The 20,937-nt window shown below is 37.6% G+C and overlaps 1 protein-coding gene across 3 annotated transcripts in view; it reads left to right on the top strand.

Annotated features, from left to right (window-relative positions):
* The first annotated feature begins 2,070 nt into the window (after positions 1-2,070).
* Positions 2,071-20,937, top strand: part of pdlim5a (PDZ and LIM domain 5a) — a 42,592-nt gene continuing 23,725 nt past the window's right edge. For all 3 annotated transcript variants that reach the window (XM_087791886.1, XM_087791878.1, XM_087791894.1), the window contains exons 1-3: positions 2,071-2,167; positions 2,360-2,524; positions 11,879-12,030. In XM_087791886.1, coding sequence (XP_087648012.1) covers positions 2,426-2,524; positions 11,879-12,030 — 251 coding nt within the window. In that variant the 5' untranslated portion in view covers positions 2,071-2,167; positions 2,360-2,425. The remainder of the gene's footprint in view (positions 2,168-2,359; positions 2,525-11,878; positions 12,031-20,937) is intronic.

The raw sequence follows: 20,937 nt of genomic DNA, 5'->3' as shown, positions 1-20,937 counted from the left end.
AATCACAGGGACTTATAAAGTCTTGGAATTTCTCGAGCCCACAGCGGTTTCTTGATGGTCAGTGTTGTTCAGTCTGGCGGCTGCAGGGAAACACATACTCGTTGTATTAGACACACAGGAGGAGTTCATTTCTGCCAACTATGTGCTTTTTTTTTCTTCTATTGCTTTCTAGTGCATGTGCGTGTGTGTATCAGCTGCTAATAAAGTCAGTATTGATCCGTCTGTGCTGGGAAAAAACAAATGGAAGCCTGCCAGTGCAAAAGCATTTCAAGATTGCTTTAAGTGAATGAGTATGTGACTCAATGAAACCTGATCATGAAGAGTTTATTTATAAAATATAAAGGTACATGGTAATGGATGAGTGTGTAACGTACAGTGAGAGACGCCATTTTTCTTTTTGATCCTCATCAAGAAAATGTCATTTTACGGTGATATGGTGTCTTAAAAAGATGTCGGTGTTTAAGATAAGATAAGGAAAAGAGATGATGGATGTCGACATCAATTAGAGTGTAGAACTGAAGCAAAGGGATTTGTTTGGTGAAGGAGAATTAACACAGTCATAACTTTGACAAGTGATTTGGTAAATAAAAGATTTTTGTTCCGACCGCGACTCAGACCGCTGAAGGATTTTTTGCCCCTCGTGTGATTGTGTTTCACACTGAAACTGAAAGAATTTCAAACAACATCTGCGGTGCTAGAAAAAAAAAACACAAAAATGGTAACTGACCACAAGAACATGTCCAAAATATCACAGATGTCAGAGTCGAGGCCCCGGCCCCCCCTGAATCTGTCCGAGCCGACCCAATTTTTTTGTGGCAAGATTATTAAATGCCTGTTGTTGGTTCAGAACCTCAAGACTTAATCAAAGTTTATTTTCAATTCTGTTGCTATCACGAACCACAATATTATATTTGTTGCTCCTTATATTTGGATTATTAATTATTGATCCATACAGAAGGAATATTTTTGAAAGAAGAAATGTTTTTTTAATGGGTCTCTAGTGAAGGGGGTGACAAAGAGATCAGTATCTACATTTTAAAAGCTAATAATAACTTATAAGTAATATTTTGATCTATACACGTTTACAATATTTGGAGCATCATGTTTCAACATTTTGTTACAATCTAACATAGTATAAAAATAAATCAGGACAAGTTGGATTTATGTCAACATGTTTTATAATAACTTTTTTGTGACTTTTACAGCGAAAATAATATTGAGTTTATTTATTTTTTAATCCATAACTATAATATTTAAATTGTATAATTTTGTTTAGTTTTGCACCAAATAAAAGTAATTTAGAATTGAGGTATTTTTGTCGTTAAACTTATAATATAATTGAATTGTGCTGTAACGAATGACATCCAGCGTCTATACCTTTAAAATATTTCGATGATGATGATTTTTTTACTAATAATTCTCTAAAATGTACGGACAGTAAACCACAACACTGTCTAAGAGAAAAAATATTTTAAGATATAAATTCAGGCGAAAAGTTCAGGAAACTGAGTTGTATTCATATTTATTTAAATTGAATTTGTGTCTTATTATAACCTAGTTAAAGCAATAATCAACTTTTACTTTTCATTTGTTGTCGCTAATTAAAATCTAAATAAGGTTGGACCCTGTTTTAGTTGACCTTTCGGTGAGATAACCTTTTATTCCAGGGCTCATTAATCTTTGTTCCAAAAACACGATCCGGGCTCTGGCTGCTTCCACCTTAAAAAGCGAGCGGTGTCCAGCCATGAGCCCATGTTCCCAAAATATCTGAATGAAAGACAAACCGTTCCCTATCTCTCCCCCTCTTTTCGAGTCTGTGTTGCTGGAGCGCTTACTCTCCTAATCCATCCACACTCCTGTTTCCTCCCCCTTCTCCAGCCCGGGACATTATCATCTCCCCTGTTTCTCCCCTTCATCTCCGCCCATCGCTCGCACCCCCTTCCTCCTCCTCCCCCCTCAATCGCAAACCTCGTCCCATTTGTCCTCCCCCTCCTCCTTCACCCACCTTTCCCCTCCCCTCTTTCATTAGCTAGTATATAAGAGCGTTGCATCTTTCTCTGCCTCTTTCACACATACTCCATGTGTTCACCAGGAAGGGGATAGTCCAGGGGATAAAAGGGATTATTTTGTCCACCTCTCTTTTCAGGGATTTATTTTTGGAATAAAGGTACTGTGTTTACATTAGATCGATACTGATCGAAGGATAAAAACTGCTTGATTTTGTAATATTTTCAAATGCTAATTTAGATTATTTGAGATTACAAACTCAGTATTTTGACCAAGTTCTTATCCCAATCTTCATCAATTTTCTGCTACCGATTTCATTATTGTTTTAATGATTTAATCACTTGATTGACAGGACTTTTTTTTTGCCTTTCGTCGCCGTCCTGAAAGAAGAAGAAGAAAAAATAAAAATTGACCGAACATGAGCAAAAACTACAACGTCAACCTCCGGGGACCGGCTCCCTGGGGCTTCAGGCTGCAAGGTGGGAAGGACTTCAACCTGCCCCTCGCCATCTCCAGGGTAAGCTGAAACACACACTCACTCACACACTTTAAATTGCTGCTGAGTCCTCGCAGAAAATGTCTCCAAATCTCCCGGGAACTACTGTTACTGCCTTATCTCGTTACACACATGCAAAACCTTCCATCATCAGCTGGCAGCTGCTCAATGGTTTTTCCAGATGATATCTGTGCCTCCTTATCCTGTACATCAAGTCATTGTGCAGATCCACTGCCTGTAACCACAACTGTTGGACTTTGAATTAAACCTCACAAAAGAATACACTTATGAGCTTTTAATACAAGAAGTACCGCTCTTTTTCCCCCCCGCCCCAAGTCTCGATTAAGAGTTGAACCGGTTTTGTTAAGACGTGCGATGAAGTGACTGGGCTTTGACAGTTTGGTCAGTGTTACAGCTGATGACAGATAGCGTGCCAGGGTCAGTGCCAGCCTCACTCCATGCTCCTTCAAGCTGGTTTATGTTGTTTCTTGGCTCCTCTTCCCACTAACACAGGCCATGTGGATTCCTGTTTGTTTCCAGATTTGACTTGGTGTGTCTCCGTTGATCAGAGCAGATTCCCCCTCTTAGACACACACACACACACACACACACACACTGACAAAAAACTGGCTGCGGGTTTTCTGCATCCCACTTTAGGAGTTCACCGCAACTAGTTTCCAAGTTTGCCAAAGTGTCAGTGAAATTCTAGTGCAGTTAAGGTAAATGTATGTTTGGTCTGTTGATATCAGGGGGGAATCGGTTATCTAATCTTGGTCACGTCAAAGTTAGTTCTAAATTTGATGCTATTGGAAGCTAAATTACAGGTTCAGCAACAGGCCTGATAACTATATTCATGTCTCTCCTTGTCAATGTTTTATTCCTGTAGATTTTAAAAGACTGATTCACAGCGAGTTAGCTTGGTCTAAAACACTGTTAGAAAGGCTCACATGGTAACAAAAAATACCAGATTTCAAATGAATTTTTCAGCACTAACATGTGAGAGAAAGTTACATATTAAGTCATATTACCCTTTTTTTAGACAACGAATAGTCTTGCTGAGAAAAGATGGGCAGAATACCTTTATTAGCGTCTTACTGGAGAAGAAGGCTTTTACTTTTAGAGAACATACCGGTAGATTGCAACACAACTACCTAAAACCTGAGCACAAAATAATTAAAATTAAAAAATGGTAAGCATATATTAATTTAAAATAAAACATTGGATGTTTTGTTCATAAAAATACTTACCTTCCTCATTTTCTACTCACCCTCATGTCGACTAGTGTTGGGAGAACTTTCATAGTATCTGTGTCTTTTTGAGAGTTTTGGACAGTCGCAAACGTTGCTCAATTCTTTTGGTTCTCCTCCTCCAAAAAAGACACACTTACAAACACAAAATACAGACTTATCTAATTTTCTTCAGAACGCTTTTTCATTCAAAGCTATAATACAAGATAGACATTACAGACAAGCAGTATCGAGGTATTTGGATGTTTTTAAGTGGGTCTTTTTGGTCGAAGAAAAGTGAGAGGCTGTCATGACCGCATATGGACAAACATTTAGGACTGTACTGGCTCTGAAAAGTATCTCAACCCTTAGTTGACATGAGGGTGAGCAGAAAAATGAGTGACATTTTGGGTAACTATCCCTTTTACGATACACACAGTCAAGTAGTAATAAGGACATAATGTTAAAAAAAAACCTTCCAGTTTATATGGCAACATTGTCTATGATTTTTTTTCAGAACAGGAAGGTGGTAAGTGGGCTGCCAGGAACTTTAAAAATAGTGTTGAATCAGCAGTTCATTATGACATCATAAGGAATTATCTGACCAACAAATTGAGTGGCACTTACCAACAGCTGTTAGACCATGACTCCCGAACATCTCTTGGACTAGTTCTTGGCTCAGTGGAGGTTAAGAAGTGAAAGATAAGATACCCCCGGGACAGTATAGAGAACACCGTCTTCATTATCGATCCTTGAGACATGCCAGTGAAGGACATGATTCACTGACGTCACTCATACGGGGGTGAAAAGCACAATCCTGTAACAACTGTGGATCTCGTTCTCAGAAAAGTCCACGGCGTTATTAAAGAATGCAGGGCCAACGGCCAAACCCCGCTCACCATGACAGCTGCGTTTGCCAAGCTCTTTATGAATACTTCTTATGTACTTGCAACGGCACGAGTCGTAACCTCACCGGCAATCTTGCGATTCATTAATTGCGTCATGAACTTTGTAACCAGGGTGGAAACTTCATGAAGAGTGTGACCATTTTCTTTAATTCCACCTCAACAAGTGAAGACCATAAAAGGAAACATGTGGCCCCAACGGCTGAACCAGAAAATACTAGCATAATTAGATGAAATTAAATCATTTGTGTTGAAATGCATTTTTCTTTTAATAAAGTTCTGTTGATCAGAGGTTGGGTGTGACATTGTTAGCTTCAAAAGGAAAAAGAAAGTTTGGTATGTTCTCAATTAAAGTCTAATTAACTCTCTCCGTCTTCAGACTTCTCCATAGTTTTAGACTTTTGTGTTGCTTTTCTATTTAAACAGGGAGCGAAATGAAAAACACAAATTCTAAGAAGTAGTACTTGTGTTTTTCCATTGATGAAGCCCACAATGTTGCTGCTAGAAGGTGAAACCCCATATTTTGTCTGACAATGGTCTTGCTTTCGCCGAGTGTGACCCCAGGCTTTATTGGAAGTGAAGCAAAATGGGTCTCAGAATACAGTCCATAATTGCATATAGGGCAGTGAACATGGATGCCTTTACTGAATAGATGTCAGCGTGCATATTTAAGTGGAGTGCATGGATTTAGATGTGTTTGTTGTCCGTTAGCAAAAATACAATTTTAGGTTGAAGACGTGGGTGGCATGGAACAGGAAATTATAATGTGTTGGTGTTTTGCACCATCTGGATTGAGGAATGTTTTTAAATGAATCCTATTTCAATTGTATGACTTATAACTACTGAGTCCAGTTATGTTTGGGATTAGAGCAGCGTGTAGATCACTAAAAAATGCAACACTTTCACGTGTTAAATTCTATTTGACTTACTAAAATCCATTATAAAATCGATTGACTGTTCCTGGAACTGTAGAAGATCAAGGTCGCTACTAAAAGTGTTGGCCATTTTCAGGAATCACCGATTTAGTAAAACCACAGGGGAGTACACAGGTGCATTAGTAGACTTAAGATAGATGTTTGACAGGTCGGCTCACAAAACAAATTCATCCAGCTTCTTATCTATCCAACTATAACCAAAAAAAAAGGTATAAGAAGTCCGGTTCCTATGAGAGGTTTGTTTAATAGCGGTTGTTTTTGTTGATGCCTTCAACCTATTCTAGCCAGTCTTATTGGAACTATTCACACTTAATATGATTTATGAGGTTTCTCTTGATAAGCACATTTATATTGTGGGCAATAATAATAATAATAATTATTATTTGACATACATATATGTTGTAACTTCCTCCTGGTCTCCAAAATAAACTATATTTTAAATGTTATATTAAATGATGGTTAAGTAAACCTGTCACAACACTTCTGTTGGTCTGTAGTTATAGTTCGTCATACTTTACAGCAGGAGTGATGAACTCAATCACATAAGGGTCAACAATATTTGTGCAGTCGAGGTCACGGCCTGAACAAAAATGACTATTTACCCGTACTGTCTTTAGCAGGACGTATGTGTCCGATTGTGATCTTAACTAGCGCAGTGTTTGTCCTCCTTCACCAAACACCAAAAATTCCTTTCCTCCGACATCAGTTTGACTCTTATTGAGAGTCTCTGTATAATTGTTGACATTTGTAATCTCTCGTCCTTAACTTATCTTAAACACTGGCAACTTTGTAGGTCATCATATCAACATGAACATTTTTGTTGGATTTCAAGGCACAAAAGTTTGAGGGATGAAGTGTAAATGAATGTGAATGATGTATTTAATGTGTTGAGAAGCTTTTAAAATCATTATTTCCTTGTAAATGAATGTCAGGCAGATTAAGTTCTTTTCAGATTAGTTTATCTTAAAAGTGAATAAACATCTTCCAGAGGAGAAAATGTTTGTTTTATAGTTTTTTAATGATAAATTGGTTATTAAGTTGAATTATTGACTTTTTGATGGATATCTTTAATTATTTAAAAAAAAAAAAAGGGTTATCTTTTCTTTATACATAAACAGGCTCCTTTTAATTCATATTAAACATTGGAATGATAAATAAACCAGTACTTGAAAAATAAAATCATGTTTTGTAGGGTGGCATGAAACATTCCAATCACGTCCAGCAGCTGAGTCTGGTTTTAAACGCCGGCTTTCTTCTCCTTTCAACGCCGCACTGGTATGTTTTACAACACAAAAACCTGATGTGGATCCGTGTCGGGAATGTGTTTAATAATATTTCTGCCATATGTCGAAGTGAAAGTGCTTGTTTAATGAAGTCGGCATTTTACGACCGTCGTAGTTCAAAAAGAGTTTTAAAAGAAAATGCACACGATGTCAATGAACTCTGCTTATCGTCACACATACTTTTTTCTTGTCCTATAAAGCATCTCAGAGCAGATGTAGAAAAACCAACTTGACCAAGTATGAATGTTCTACAGTGTTGTGTTCTCTCATGGTCGTCTGCTCCTCTGTTTACCAGTGTGTGAGTGTTGCGAGGTTTTGGTCAGACTCCCAAACCTGTATTAAACTTTGCATATAATCTTTTCAATATGCTGTGTGGATTTGGCATCTACAACTAAGGGATGTATTCTATGAGAACAAAATATGATGTGGCTGTTTTTTATGGTCTGTATCTTTAGCATACAAGATCACGCTGTGATTATAAGAAACTTATGTTGAACCAGAACTTCCTAGAGTACTGCTTTAATTTAAGCAGGTGTAGTTGTTCTTCACGTTTTAGTTTATTGTATGAAGTAAATTCAGTCAATTCTGAGGAAGACATTCAAATATTTTATCAGATTTAAAAGATGAAATCATTGATCAGTATTGCATTGTAGCAATATTGAACAGACAAGTGTTTCTTGCCCGTACTTATCCATTGGTTGCGTGATACAAAGTGTTTCAGCTGTCATCTCTTCAACAAAAGGTTTCTTAAAAGCACAGTGTAAACCTCACGAATGCTTTAATTAGCATGTGTTGAAAACTTCTCACAGATCTACAATCCAAAGGTACGTGTTGAAAACTGCTGAAAGCTTTCATATGTAGTGCTGGCTGACCAACACACCGCATCTTGTGTTTTCTTATCAGTATTTTCTCCATAGATTTGGACCTGAAATGCCTATTTTTTGGTCTATGCATGAGTATCTATGAATGACTTTGCTAGCATCTATATCATCAAGACTGCTGATCTTTAACCAGGTTATATTTTTATAAAGAATATATAAATGTATCAAGAAAGTTCCTTCCATTATTGCAGTGAAAAGTATGTTTTTAATCACTTCATATATATCTGACCTATGTGTCTTAAGTCCAGATCCCGATTTGAAACAAAAGATATTCAAAATAGATTATTTAAGTGATATTTGTTTATTTTGAAAAAACCTGCTGCTCTTGTGCTGCGTCTGATTTTGCTGACTTTGTGACAAATATATCACTCTCAGCATCTCAACATTCCTCCGAGATTGTTTCTAGAAATTGTGGTTAAGTGTTAACGGATGCCCTGTTTTTTTGCGTCAGTGAGAGATTGTGTTTGATAAAGCAGCCTGAAAACATTTTGCCAGTCGTGCGTGTTTGTTGGCGTGTGTGGTTTTGTTCAGCGGTGACTTGAGCGACGGTAACGTACATGAACAGGCCATTGTTACTCATAGTTTTTTAAATCTTTAAAATCCTTTTTTTTTAGAGAGGGATCAAAATGTATATTAAAGAGCAACTAATGATCTTGTACCTATATTGTATCATCAGAATGTGTCTGTTTGTACAAAACTCTCTTTTCATTGAAATATTTACATTATCTTAAGCCACGCCCACTGAAAAACGTTGTTTTTCTGGAGATTACATCTTGATTAGCATAACCACACCCACTCTGCTGTGATTGGTCAAGCATCAAGGTTACTGCATGTTATCAATCCTGGAAGTCTCCACCTCCAATGGACTTGTTGTATAAACAAAGTGATTACAGCTGGCTGGAGGAGTAAAGCCATTATTACATCATAATGGACTCTGTTCTTGTAACCCCTCAATCGCCGTGATTTTAAGAGGGGGGAGGCCTTTAGAAAAAACTTAAAAATATTGTCATGATGAGAAACTGCATCTTGGAGAGACACGTGAGTAGGTCAGTGGGTTTTTCACATTAGTTGCCATTTAAAAAAAAATTAATTGAATAAAAAGTATAATTAAGTATGAAGAGGAAAAGTTTTTAAAATAAAAAGTATTGTTCTTGGAAAGTATTCATTTTTTTATTACGCTCTTTGTTAGTCTTACTTTTAATGTAAAAGTTATTTTAATGTAAAAAAAAAATTCAAAATATTTAATGGAAGTTTTATGGAAATGGATATGTTTGCTGTGAATAACATGTGACAATGAAAAGTTTATTTTTGAACTGACATCAAAAAATACAATATGTAATTTTCACTGCAAAAAAGTCTTCTCATGCAGTTGTTCAGGGAGCGTCTACGTCTGTTTTTATTTGTTGTGGAGACCCTTAGGGAGTAGTCGGGAAGATAATAAATGACTGTGGTTTGATTCATATAAATACCAGTGGTCACTCACTGTGTGCGAAGGGATGTTCAGAAGCAAGCAGTAGCACACCACTTCCTTCCTTCTGTCCTCTTTTCACTCACCGTTTCATCATCGCCAACCCTTCTTTGTGCTTGGGAAACAGTGCCGAGAGATGTTGCGTGTGTTGGCTTAATATGACTATAAAAGGTTGGGGCCACAGAGCCTTAGCGCTAATCCCACCACACAGACTCCTATTAGCACCGTCTGTGTCTTTAAGTGTGAGGGAAGGATTCAGGACAGGAGTTAAAACGCAGAGGATGTCAACAGTGCTGTGTTGTGGTGCTTCGTGTTCTTGCAGAGTTTAATTTACGTGTGGTCTGGAGTAACAAATGACCTCACCTCCTCTTAGACTAGTCAGCATCTCCCAAAAAAACGACTTCATCCATACAAACACAGTGAATACGAGTCATGGACTCGTGCCTTTGATGAATCTTGGTGTGTCCAACAAGAGGATATGAGCTCACGGTAACCTCCAGATTTCGTTTTTCGACGTCATGGGAAAAGTAGAGGCGGCGAAGCTACATCCCACACACGCTTCCAGATTTGTCACCGTCCTCTGTTAGTCTGCAGATAAGAACGTCTCTGCTTAGTGTAGATCTTGAGGAGCCTCCTGAACTTTCGTAGCATGAATTCATCCCATCATTTCAATACCTTACTTACCTTTTTTAAAAGACGAAATACCCTATATCTACGAAAACGCATAACTGTGTTATCTGTACTTTACTTCTGTTGTTGGAGATTTTTTCCAGTTATCAGAAAAAGGAAGAGTAAAGGAAGTGTGTTGGATGATATACAGTGTGTGAATGAAAAAGCTTCTGAAAACGCTCTTATTTAAGCTCAATAAATTACTTTTTTAACTGTAAGGAACAAGTAAACAAATACATTTTAATTAAGCTTGTACTGTTGTTTACTCTTCATCCCTAATATCGTCATACCATTCCACCCTTCCATATTCTGAGAGTTGAAATACTATGTGGAAGTTTTCAACACTCCAAATCCAAAATTCCTGTCGTTTTTGTTCTGTTCAATTTCCTCCTTTCCCACTCCTCAGCAATCTCAACTTTCGTTCCTCAACTTGATCTTTACACTCCCTTTCTGCATGTGTCCGCCAAAATAAAAGCCCAGTGTTTAGCCGGCGTTCAGTTTTTCATCCACATGTTATCAATTAACAGCTTTTTTTTTTTATCACTTTCCTTCTCCTGAGGTTCTCCATGTACTCGTTCTTGCAACCAGAAATTAAATGAAACAAATTCTAATCTCGGTGTCTACGTTTTATGATGCATTCAGCTAAACAACATGTGGCTTGTAATCGCCGTTTCCCGTCCTCACAATAAATACAACGTCTCATTAGCTGTCGGGCACTTTTGGAGCTTGTCTGCCGGGAATAATGGGATAATCTCAGACCGGCTCTGGATTCATTTATACTTGAACTTCATGAATGCTTCAGTGCTGATAAAGAGGCATTGTTTTAGCAACCAATACATTTATTATCGTAACACCTTTGACAAAGAAGCATATTAGCACTAAGAAGATACAATTAGCTGCATTTAAGCCACGTTATTAACCCTTGGATGCTAACCAAGACAGTAAATAAGTAAGTTGTATTAATGGTTATTAGGTGGTCCGTAACATAACGTTTTAACAATAATTGCAGTACATTTTTTTTGACAAAGTTACAAGGGGTGATAGACTGGAATTTACATTTTCTAGCAAATGACATGATTAAGTAAAACTGTGATTTTGCTTCTTAGCAAAGTAAAATATATGGGATTTAAAAATGGTCAACTATTGAACTAATTCATCAATATAGCCATTGAAAACATTTTGTTAAGTGCATTTACATTATTTTCAAACGCAAAAACCTTTCTTAAGTCTATACGTTTTCCAGGTTTAAGAATTCGAAGTAAACCTTTCTATTTTTACTTTTAACATCATTAAATTTTATGTTTTTGTTTATTTATATCATCTAGACGTTTACAGTAGACAAACAAAAACTATAATTTATTTAAATAATAAAAACGTATTTTTTAAGAAAACATATTCCACATTAGAATTCCTATTCATATATATTCATATAACTTCATATGTATTATTTTGCAGTATGTTGCTGTGCAACCCATTGTTTTACACATTTAAAAAAGGTTCCCAAACTTCTCTGCCTTCCCTCTAATAAGATAAGTACTTGACGTACTGTACATGACAAAACAAGGTTTTCCAGTGCAAAAAAAACCATGTTATGTCTTTTATCCATAGAGGTATTGGAGGTTCAGTACATCTTAACGTTTTAACCCCCAGAATACAGCATTCAACCTCCTGGCCTGTATAATTAAGGATTAATTAAATATATCACTAAGCCCTGAAATGGAATAAGTGCAGTTAAGTTGGCTGAATTACACATGAGTCTCCACAAGAGATATTTTCAAAATCTCATAAGTAAGACGTGATTTTTGTACAGTTAGACATCCATTACTGCTCTGTGGTAGAGACGCTGCTCTCTCATTAGGTTTTCTCCTAAATCTCCCAGTTATGGTTCCATAAATCTTACGATAAATACAGAGCGAACCTTTTAATTTTTCACTGCCTCAACGCAAGATGATGTCAGCCGTGAGCACTGGAGGATTCTAAGCTGTCTGTGGCTCTTCTCGTTTAACAGCTAACTGACGGTGGGAAGGCGGCCAAAGGTGGGATCGCCGTCGGCGACATGGTTCTGTCCATCGATGGCATCGCCACAGAGGGGATGAACCACTTGGAAGCCCAGAACAAGATCAAGAGCTGCACCGGAAACCTGAGCCTCACCCTGCAAAAGTAAGTCTGTGACCTCAGCGGTGATTTAACGTGTGAACACAGGAAAGACATGCAGTCCATCTTCGCGACACGGCTCCGCGGGCCAACTCAACTAAATTGGAAGTCCGTCGTTCTGCTTTTGACATGGTGCAGATGTTCGGTTGTTGTTGCAGAAGTTAATCTTCGTCCACAAACACGGTCGCGCAGGAGTTCAGCTGGAGCTGCCGCTCCCTGTAGGGAAGAGAAATGAGAACGATCGCAGCGAGAGCCCCACACGTGGACCACCCTTGTTCCCCGAGGTCCAACTCCTCAACTTTAAGTGGAGCGCTTGTCCGACAGTACCTTTTGATTTATGAAGCCGCGTTGTGAGAAGCTGTGTGAAACACTCGGCACTCTCCATCCAAAAGGAAATGCTTCAGTGAAGTGATGGATACAAGAAAAATGGATCTCTTTGCATTTGTTTTTTTGATATATAACAATTTAAATCTTTTTTTTGAAGATTGGCACCATCTTCACTGATCTTCTAAAGTTTTAGTTCAAGGATTTTCTTCCCTGCGCTTCCTTCATACTCGCCACACGTGCAAGCACTTGTTTTATTAGGAGGAAGCGTCATGATGCTAACGCTGCGTGTCCACTCAGCCGCAACAAGACTTCTGGCTCCGGCCGAAAGGTTTTTTTTTTTTTTGGTGTCAATCTTTGAAGACGGCTAGAAGTCCATCTAGAGTCTTTCAATCGGATTCCCAAGGTTCAGGTTTTGCCTGGCCTTTTGTTGGCGCAGTCAAGTCGACAAAGAGTGTCAGTCCTCGGTCAACATCTGGACTTTAATAGGTTTACATGAGTAATGGAAAGAACAAATCTAGTCCCTCTCTTTTGTTAGTTTTTAAATGCGTCACTCGCCCTCTTTCTTTATACTGCCTGCTCTTATAACCCTGTCGCCGGTTAAGAGAGCATTAGGAATGATAACAGCCGGCTGGTCTCTCCAACATAACCATCCTGAGGTAGCAGGTAGAAACTAGTGCAGGTCGAAAAGTAAGATTCAACTTCAAGCCTCTGCCAGTACGAACATGTCCCGTTAAATGTTGCATAAGATTTTATCATGTGGTTTTCATGGAGTCCCAATAACATCACAGAGAAGCGGTGAGTGCAGCGCTCGACCATGTGGTCTCTCTCTGTGTACTTTAGGAGACAGGTTGTTATTCTTTTGCCAAATAAAGGAATGATTTAGAAGGCGTTAGATCTGATGTGAGAGATGAGCAGCAGATGTGCAGAGAAAATTAAATTGAAAACTGAATTTGTCTGCTACTCTTATTGTTCTCTCTAATTCTTGTGTGAAGTGACATGGCAGATTTATCGAAGGCCAAATGGTTTTGGCCTAAGCTTTGAATTGGTGATAAAAAATGTGTTTAGCTAAATGTATTACGTGTAAAGTAAAGCTGGATGAACAAAAAAAGTCGATACAAGTTCATATTAAGTAAAGATTATGACCGTTACCTTTTTGTGACTTTATATAAGAACAAGTTTTTTAAAATGCACCCTTTACTCATGTTTTCCTATTTTTTACTATATTATTTCACTTTGGATCAAGAAAATATGAAGAGGAAAAGGAAACATCCAGCAGTATAACTTTTAAAGCATGTGGATAGCAAAGTTTACATTTATGAACAAATCACAAAAATTCAGTTAAAAATTCCTTTCAGATACTTTTATTTTTTATTACTGTATTTAATCTTAGATTAAATAAGCACTAAAAAACAATAAGTAATTAGATGATCCAATCAGAGACGTTTGCATTCTAACAAAATAAATATTAAATTGTTAGGAGTCCATTGTTTAAAAAAATGGACCAGGAAAAGTTGCCATATCCAACTAACGTGTCTGTTCGTGGTGAATGTAAAGAGTCTTTGAAGGTTCCATAAGCCACATGTGAAAACTTCTTTCTTCCAGCATTGAACAATACATTTTTCTTTGTTGCTAAAACCATTCCATGCCAGTGGATTCTTAAGGGAGCCTCTTACACAACCGTATCTCATGATACAGTTCGATTGTTGCCGTGTCTGTCAGTCAGTCAAAAGGTTCAAATGAGAAACAAACTGTAAATAAGCACAGAGGAAAGGGAGGCTCTCCTGTTCTGCAGAGATAATTGTTTCCACATCACTTTTTATCAGTCGAAAGGAGCTGAAGGGAGATAATTGGACGTGTTTGACAGAAGGCTTTGCGTCCAAAGGTACCATTGTTGTACCAACTTTTTTTGTACTGTGGTGGTCTTTAGAATTCTTGCAACAAACAGCAATGGCAACACATCTGTTTGGTGTACACACAATCACATTAAACCTCCCTGTGTGTGGTTAAATTGTTAGGCAGCAGCACGAGTTGTTGTTTAGACAACCTTCGCTTTCTCATGCAGGGTTTCGTCAACAATAAATTTAAATCTATTTTTGGTGTTCTGACTTTGCACGATTAAGAGGGAGCTTGTAATTTGGGGTTCTCAAGTCATTCAGCCATTCAATTATGTTTTAATGGGATCCCAAGGACCAGGGAAGTGAAGGAATGTCCAGAGTTGTTACAGCACCCCAGTGCATAGACATGAATTATCCCCCCCACCCCTGCTCTTACATTTTAGGTGGCCGGCATAGAATTTTTGCACAGTTTTTATAGTGCTTAAGGATGCGTTTTATTTGTGTGCGTAAATATTTGTGAAGATGGAATGTATTTTAGAGGTACACACCATTAGGGAAAGGTTTGTCTGGGAAATAAATACTGAATTAAATGCATTTTAGTTTTAGTATAAAATGTACCTCATTGTATGTGTGGTAGTGTTGAAAAGTAAAACAAATTGGATATCCATGTCCATCATTTTCCATTAATCAAAATTATTTTCACCCTAATATTAAGTGAAATGACTAAAAAGTGTGGTTAATGTATGGATTTTTAATCTTAATTCTTTCATGAAAGATCAATAACCTAAAGTATACTCAAAATCTATTTAAAGTGTGCGTGATGAACACCTTAACTTGTATATGTTTTTTGGCCAGTGTGGTCCTTCAGATCGACACGGCTTAAATGGTAACTCCAGATGGTTCATAAATATAATACAAGTATTTTTTTTTGTCTTAGAGAGCTTTTGTATGGACTTTAAATCCAGTTTTGTCTGAAAGATTGCTTCATTGTCGAGGTTCTTGGCTTGTCTCACCAAGAGTAAGAAGATAAATTAATGAATAAATGATGCTTGTAAATGATCGCAGTGGTATTTAAGCTTGACACAAAAAGACAATCAGTCTCACTCGGACATTTTGATGGGTCTAAATGATCAATTGCAAACACACCTGCGAAGCTACACTACGCACAGTTTCTGAACCGTCTCTGCTTCTCTTGACAGCTGCTTGAGTTATTTTGAGTGGGGAAGTTGGCTCCAAGATTTAGACGAGGGCCTCTGTGAGGAAAGTTTATCTAGGGTTGGGGCATCTGTTTACACTTTTGTTCTTGGAATAGAGTCAGAGAAATCCCTGGATTGTACTTTCATAGATTGTCGACTTACAACGATAAACATCGGCTGCAAGTGTTCCTTTTTTTTTGCAGTTTTTTATTTGCACATTTTTCATTGACTCTTTGCTTGTTGAATCTACCTGGTTGCTGCTCCATGGAGCTCTTAGATAACCCTCAATAATCCTGGAAATGTGTGATGTATTCCTGTGTGAAATGTGACAAGGTGGCGGAAACACGAATGGACTGGATGTTTACCTGGAACTGACTCATTTGTAACAAGAACAGCCAGTTGAAAATAGCCTAGCTTTAGCAGCTTAAACGGAACAAAATACCTCACTCTCCGACACCACGGCTCATTTCTGCCAATAAAGCAAACAATCTGTTAGATACTGAGCTGTGACTACTTTATTACAAGTAATAGATTATAGGTCGTTAATGTAGTAGAAGATCTTTAAAAAGGGTTGTTCAGAATAGAAATATGGTCAATTTCACACCCAGCAATAAGTTAGTTATTCTTAGATTGTTTGTCAGTAGCTTGCGTTGCTAGATTATTATAAATCTCTTTTTCTATATTCGTTGTTGATGTTAGCAGGTCTGACCTTTCATGTGAGCCATCGCTAATACGTGCTACATCTGTGGTGTCGCTGACATTTATTAGTGGCAGTTTGACCAAAAAAAAAGCCTGAATTTAATTATGCAGGCCTTTAAAAAATAGTTCTAAATACACTTTTGGGTATTTAACGTGAAACACCATTAAATAAGTTACTACTTAACTAAATATTTGGTCAATTTTCTTCAACTTATTCTTAGAAACTCAGGGTCCCTTGAGCTAATCCCACATTCATAAGACCATATATATAATGTTACATAACATTGAGGAGGAAGACTATGTACCGTGTGTGGTTACACTGCATCCATACATTAGCATTTACACATTTAAAAATCCCCTTCTTTCAAGGTTCTGGGCACAAAAAAACTATATAAAAACACAGGCTTCAGATTAACATTTACTCTTAAGAAGGAACATCACATTATGTGTATAATCACAGATAAGCGGCTACAAATGAAAATGGTAAAAGATGAGATTGACTTATTTTCTAGTTGGCTCTTTAAGAGTTCATGCTCATAGTTGTTGTTTATAGTTTTCTGTCTTGGTTGGGCTAAATGTATCCTTGAGGCTGATTTAAAAAAAATAAAAGGCTGAACTTATTCTAACTTGCTGATCTTGCGTCAAAACTTGTGTCACATGTCGAGAATTAGCGGAAATATTTAACGGTATGACTTTTAGCCGTCGGTGAAGATAACTCTGCTGTCATCTCAGGAACAGAATCGTTCTGGAAAGACCCTCTAATTGAGGTGCGAACGAATGTACTTGGAGCAGATTATACGTGATCTCATCAGAGCCGGGAACTCTGGACGTGCAGTCGCCTTGATATCTTAGCGGCCTCCGATATTTGCCAAAGATCATTCAAAGCTAAGGCGCCAAATTCGCTTCACCTGTTTCCGTCACTCACTGGTCTGCAGTATCGCCAACTAAAACAACGCTGGCTTTTACTCGCAAGTGATATCTTAATATTAATAATAACAGTCATCGTCCTTCACTTTCCAAAAAGTACAAACTATTGGATCATTAGTGGATGAATTGAGTCACGTATGTTTTGAAGCCAACAATATTTTATGTGAATCAGTTTTCGCTATTATTCTCTTATCCATCTCTGGGTGTTCTTTGACAAAATCTAAAGATAACTTTATAAAGGGATGATAATAACTCATCATTTTGTGCAATTACTATGATTAAGCCTGAGAGACGTGAAGTTTTGTGGCACTTCAAATAACAGTTATGAAAACAGACTGTAATAAACTGTTATTACGGCAAGAGGAGGGTTTCGTGTGTCACGAAATTCACAACCTTAAGTAATAATGATGAATATTGTATTATATTAGGGCAGGGTTGTCAAACTTAATCACACCAGGGGCCAAAATCTTTTAGAAATCAAGGTCATGGACGGAACAAAATGCATTTTTACCACAATCTTAGATGGATACTTTTGCGGGATTTTAGTGACATATTTTAATTGTTCCGCTCTCTTTTGGTTGAATTGTTAGAACTTAATATATGCCAGAACAACAGATTTAAAACCAGATGGAGTCAACTGTATACTATCCTCTTGTGGAATTTTATTGTTCCTTTACCGGTTGAGTACATAACGACTGCTGCCATCTAGCGGCCAAAGGATTCATTGCAACACCAAAATGAAAAAATGGTGTGAATATTTGCAATAGTAAATAAAAAAACATAATTTGAATTGTTTTGCTTTACACACAATTAATTTAAAATAAATAATCTGAAAATAAAATTTAATTTCAAATTTACCAAACTGTCTCTAACAGCAAGTATCAATTCCTTTCGCTCAACCTCATTTTTACTGGTATTGGAAGTCACTGTATAATTTTTGAAATCCTTAATCTCTGTTGCTTATCTCGTCTCAATCACCGGCTTCTTTATAGGTCACCATATCAACGTGAACATTCATTTACTTAGCCAACCATCTGGCGGGCCACATAAAGTGAATTTGTGCTCCAGATTTTGCCCCCGGACCATGTGTATGAGGGTGTCAGCAAGACTCAAAGAGGAACATTTAACAGTATAAACATCAAATTTTGCCTTTTGAGTGTAAAGTACATCTGTTGTACAACTGTTGCTGTCAATAAATCCGAATAATCCAAGTCTTTTTAGTCCAAATTTTTCAAGTCTTCTGGTAAAAAAACCTGTTGGCATGTACTTGAGCGTCAGTTACAGGAAGCTCACTACAGACTGGGCCCGGCTGGGACAGCAGCAGGAGTCAAGGAAACAGAACAGAGTGATGCTTGGAAGTTTAAATGTTAATGCCCTTGAACCCCCACGAGTGATTTACAGGCCAGATCGTGAATATGAAAGTCTCTTCCTTTTCCAGCTGGGTTTGTGAAGCATGTCTCGAGAGTGCCGAGTTCAGGAGCCAAAAGTCATTTTGGCATCTCCCTTTGATGGACTGTTGCTTTGGATTTTGTTCCTTCGCAAATAAAGACAAACCTTCAAAATGCACTTTCAACTCAAATCAAATCATCTTTAGAGGGAATTTGTTGCTTTCCATTACTCACCTCTTCATTCCTGGTGTGTCGTGATGCCGACCTATTAGCCTCCAGTAATCAAAGATGAAGACTAAACATGGTTCCCGTTCAAACAGAAGGTTCGGTTCCTGATGAGAACTCGCTGATTATTCCCGGTTTTGGAGCAAGACTAGTAAACAGAAGAATGATTCCAGGATGGGAACGAAGAGTCGCCAGAATGGAAGCTTGTTAAGCAGGTGATTCACTCACCAGGAATGGACTTGGATGCCATAAATTAGTAGCACATTGTCACACGGTGTCAATTACCTCAAGACGGATTAGAAGAGAAGCTCCTGTGTTGGTTTGGAGAGGATTGATCATCGGCTCGATCGATTTATTACAGTGTCCAGTCTGCAGAACATTGAAATATACGTATTTCTTCGTAAATATTGAAACTTGTAATCGAAGGTTTCATGGAAATTGAATGGATTATTTACATCTTTGTTTGAAACGCTTTGTTTTTTTTTTGTTTTTTTAAATACATCTATGACTTTTGAAGGTGAAGCTTCACTCACCTGTGACTTCTGTCGCTGACATCAGATGGTAGCAGCTATGAAGTGAAGTGGTTGTTTCATAATGACACTTGACTCACTTACATCATTATTTCGGGAAAACCTTATTTTGCTACGTTGTTCCATGACCCCTTCTTGTTTCATGTGTCTTTCCTAAAAAAAAAAGCCTTAAACCTCCGACAAACACGGCTTATTTAGAGTAGACAACCTAACAACATAACACGGGAACCACACGTGGCAATAATCCTGCCAGTCACTGTGCACGATCTTTCAGGCCAGGCATCCTTTTCTTGTTATGTTGGTCTGTTTCAGTTTACGTTGACGCTCGGAGCCTGAAAGCAAAACCTCTTGCTCTTTTGTCCCAGCTCTCTCCAGAAGGTACAGAGATACAAGCATAAGTATGTGCTAGCATCAGAATTAGAATTCTTTCTATTGCCATTATCAGTGCGACCACCATTAGGAGTTTGTTTCGGTAGTGTTGTGCAAAATTAAACATGAAATACAATCTTAAATATAAGTAAAACAGTTAAACTATTTACTCTATTAAGACATTAACTGTGTGTGTTTTCACAAGTTTATTTGCGTTATTGCTGAGGGTAAGAAAGAGGTTCTGGTCCTGGTTGAACGTAGCCTAGTTGAACGTAGTGAAGAAGGAATAAAAAGTCGGTAACCAGCGGCTGTGATCTGACCTGCAAGTCCACATATTTTCCAATTTTTTTTTGAGCTACATCCAAATTGAATGAGGTCTGAGTTATAATTTGAGTTTGTCACCTTTGTAGTTTTTCTTCAGACACATGAAATAAGGTATTTTTATATGTATTTTATTGAATTGCAACACATTTTAACAAGTTAAAATTGACTTCATAAGACACGGCATACAATGTAATCTTAAATAAAATAATCACACCTAAACAATGTTGAGAAAATGTGCGTTTTAGTCATTTAAACATTGCAATTAGATAGTTGTGTTATATGGATCCCGGGATAATGCAGACCGAGTCAGCAGCCCCTTGTCCTGCAGTTGGAAAACAAAATATATTTTTTCGAAAAAGAAAATGTCAAAATCGAATAAACATGAAAAAAATAGGCAGGTCAACTTAACAAGCACCATCTGACACCACGGACTGGAACCAGGACGTTTATGTATCAGCTGCAGGGACACTGGTTACAGATTGGTTCCAGTTGGTTGTCATTAACCTGTAGAGGGGGATACAGAAGGGAAGGGAATTCAACAAAATAAAGTCACTGGATTTAAAAGTGGTGTACCTGAGGAACCAACTTTTTTCGATATTGATTTGACCGCGGCTGTGTTTTCATAAATCAATGTCAAATCAAGACCTTGGCGGAGGCATGATCTGCCTTACTGCTATTTTAAAATTGGAAAATATAATGTTTTGGAGTTGTCTGTTGCCATGTGCACTTTATTAAACATGGTCGTCGGTCCAGATCATGTTGACACAGTCTGTTACAGCAGCCACTTACCCTCTGAACTTCACACATGTGAGCTATGGAGACACATTCCTCCGTCTAAGTATATGACAAATGTCAGACGCTTGTGTTTCTCTGTGCATTTTCACTGACATAGTGGGAGGCAAAATTGAACATGGCTTTTTAAAAAAAAAAGTTAATTTGTAGACTTTGAAGTTACACTTTAGTCATATATCTTCGGTTGACCAGGGGCAAATTGATCAGAAAGTAACAATTGAAAAACAGTTTAAAGGAACTTAAGAGATCTATTCCATGTGGATGACTTGATAAATCTCAGACTTCTTCCTCGTTTGATCTT

This window comes from Callionymus lyra, chromosome 1 (genome assembly GCF_982586985.1).
Source record: "Callionymus lyra chromosome 1, fCalLyr1.hap1.1, whole genome shotgun sequence".
Taxonomy (NCBI): domain Eukaryota; kingdom Metazoa; phylum Chordata; class Actinopteri; order Syngnathiformes; family Callionymidae; genus Callionymus; species Callionymus lyra.
Note: the sequence above shows the minus strand (reverse complement) of the source record. Positions and strands in the feature narration are given on the sequence as shown.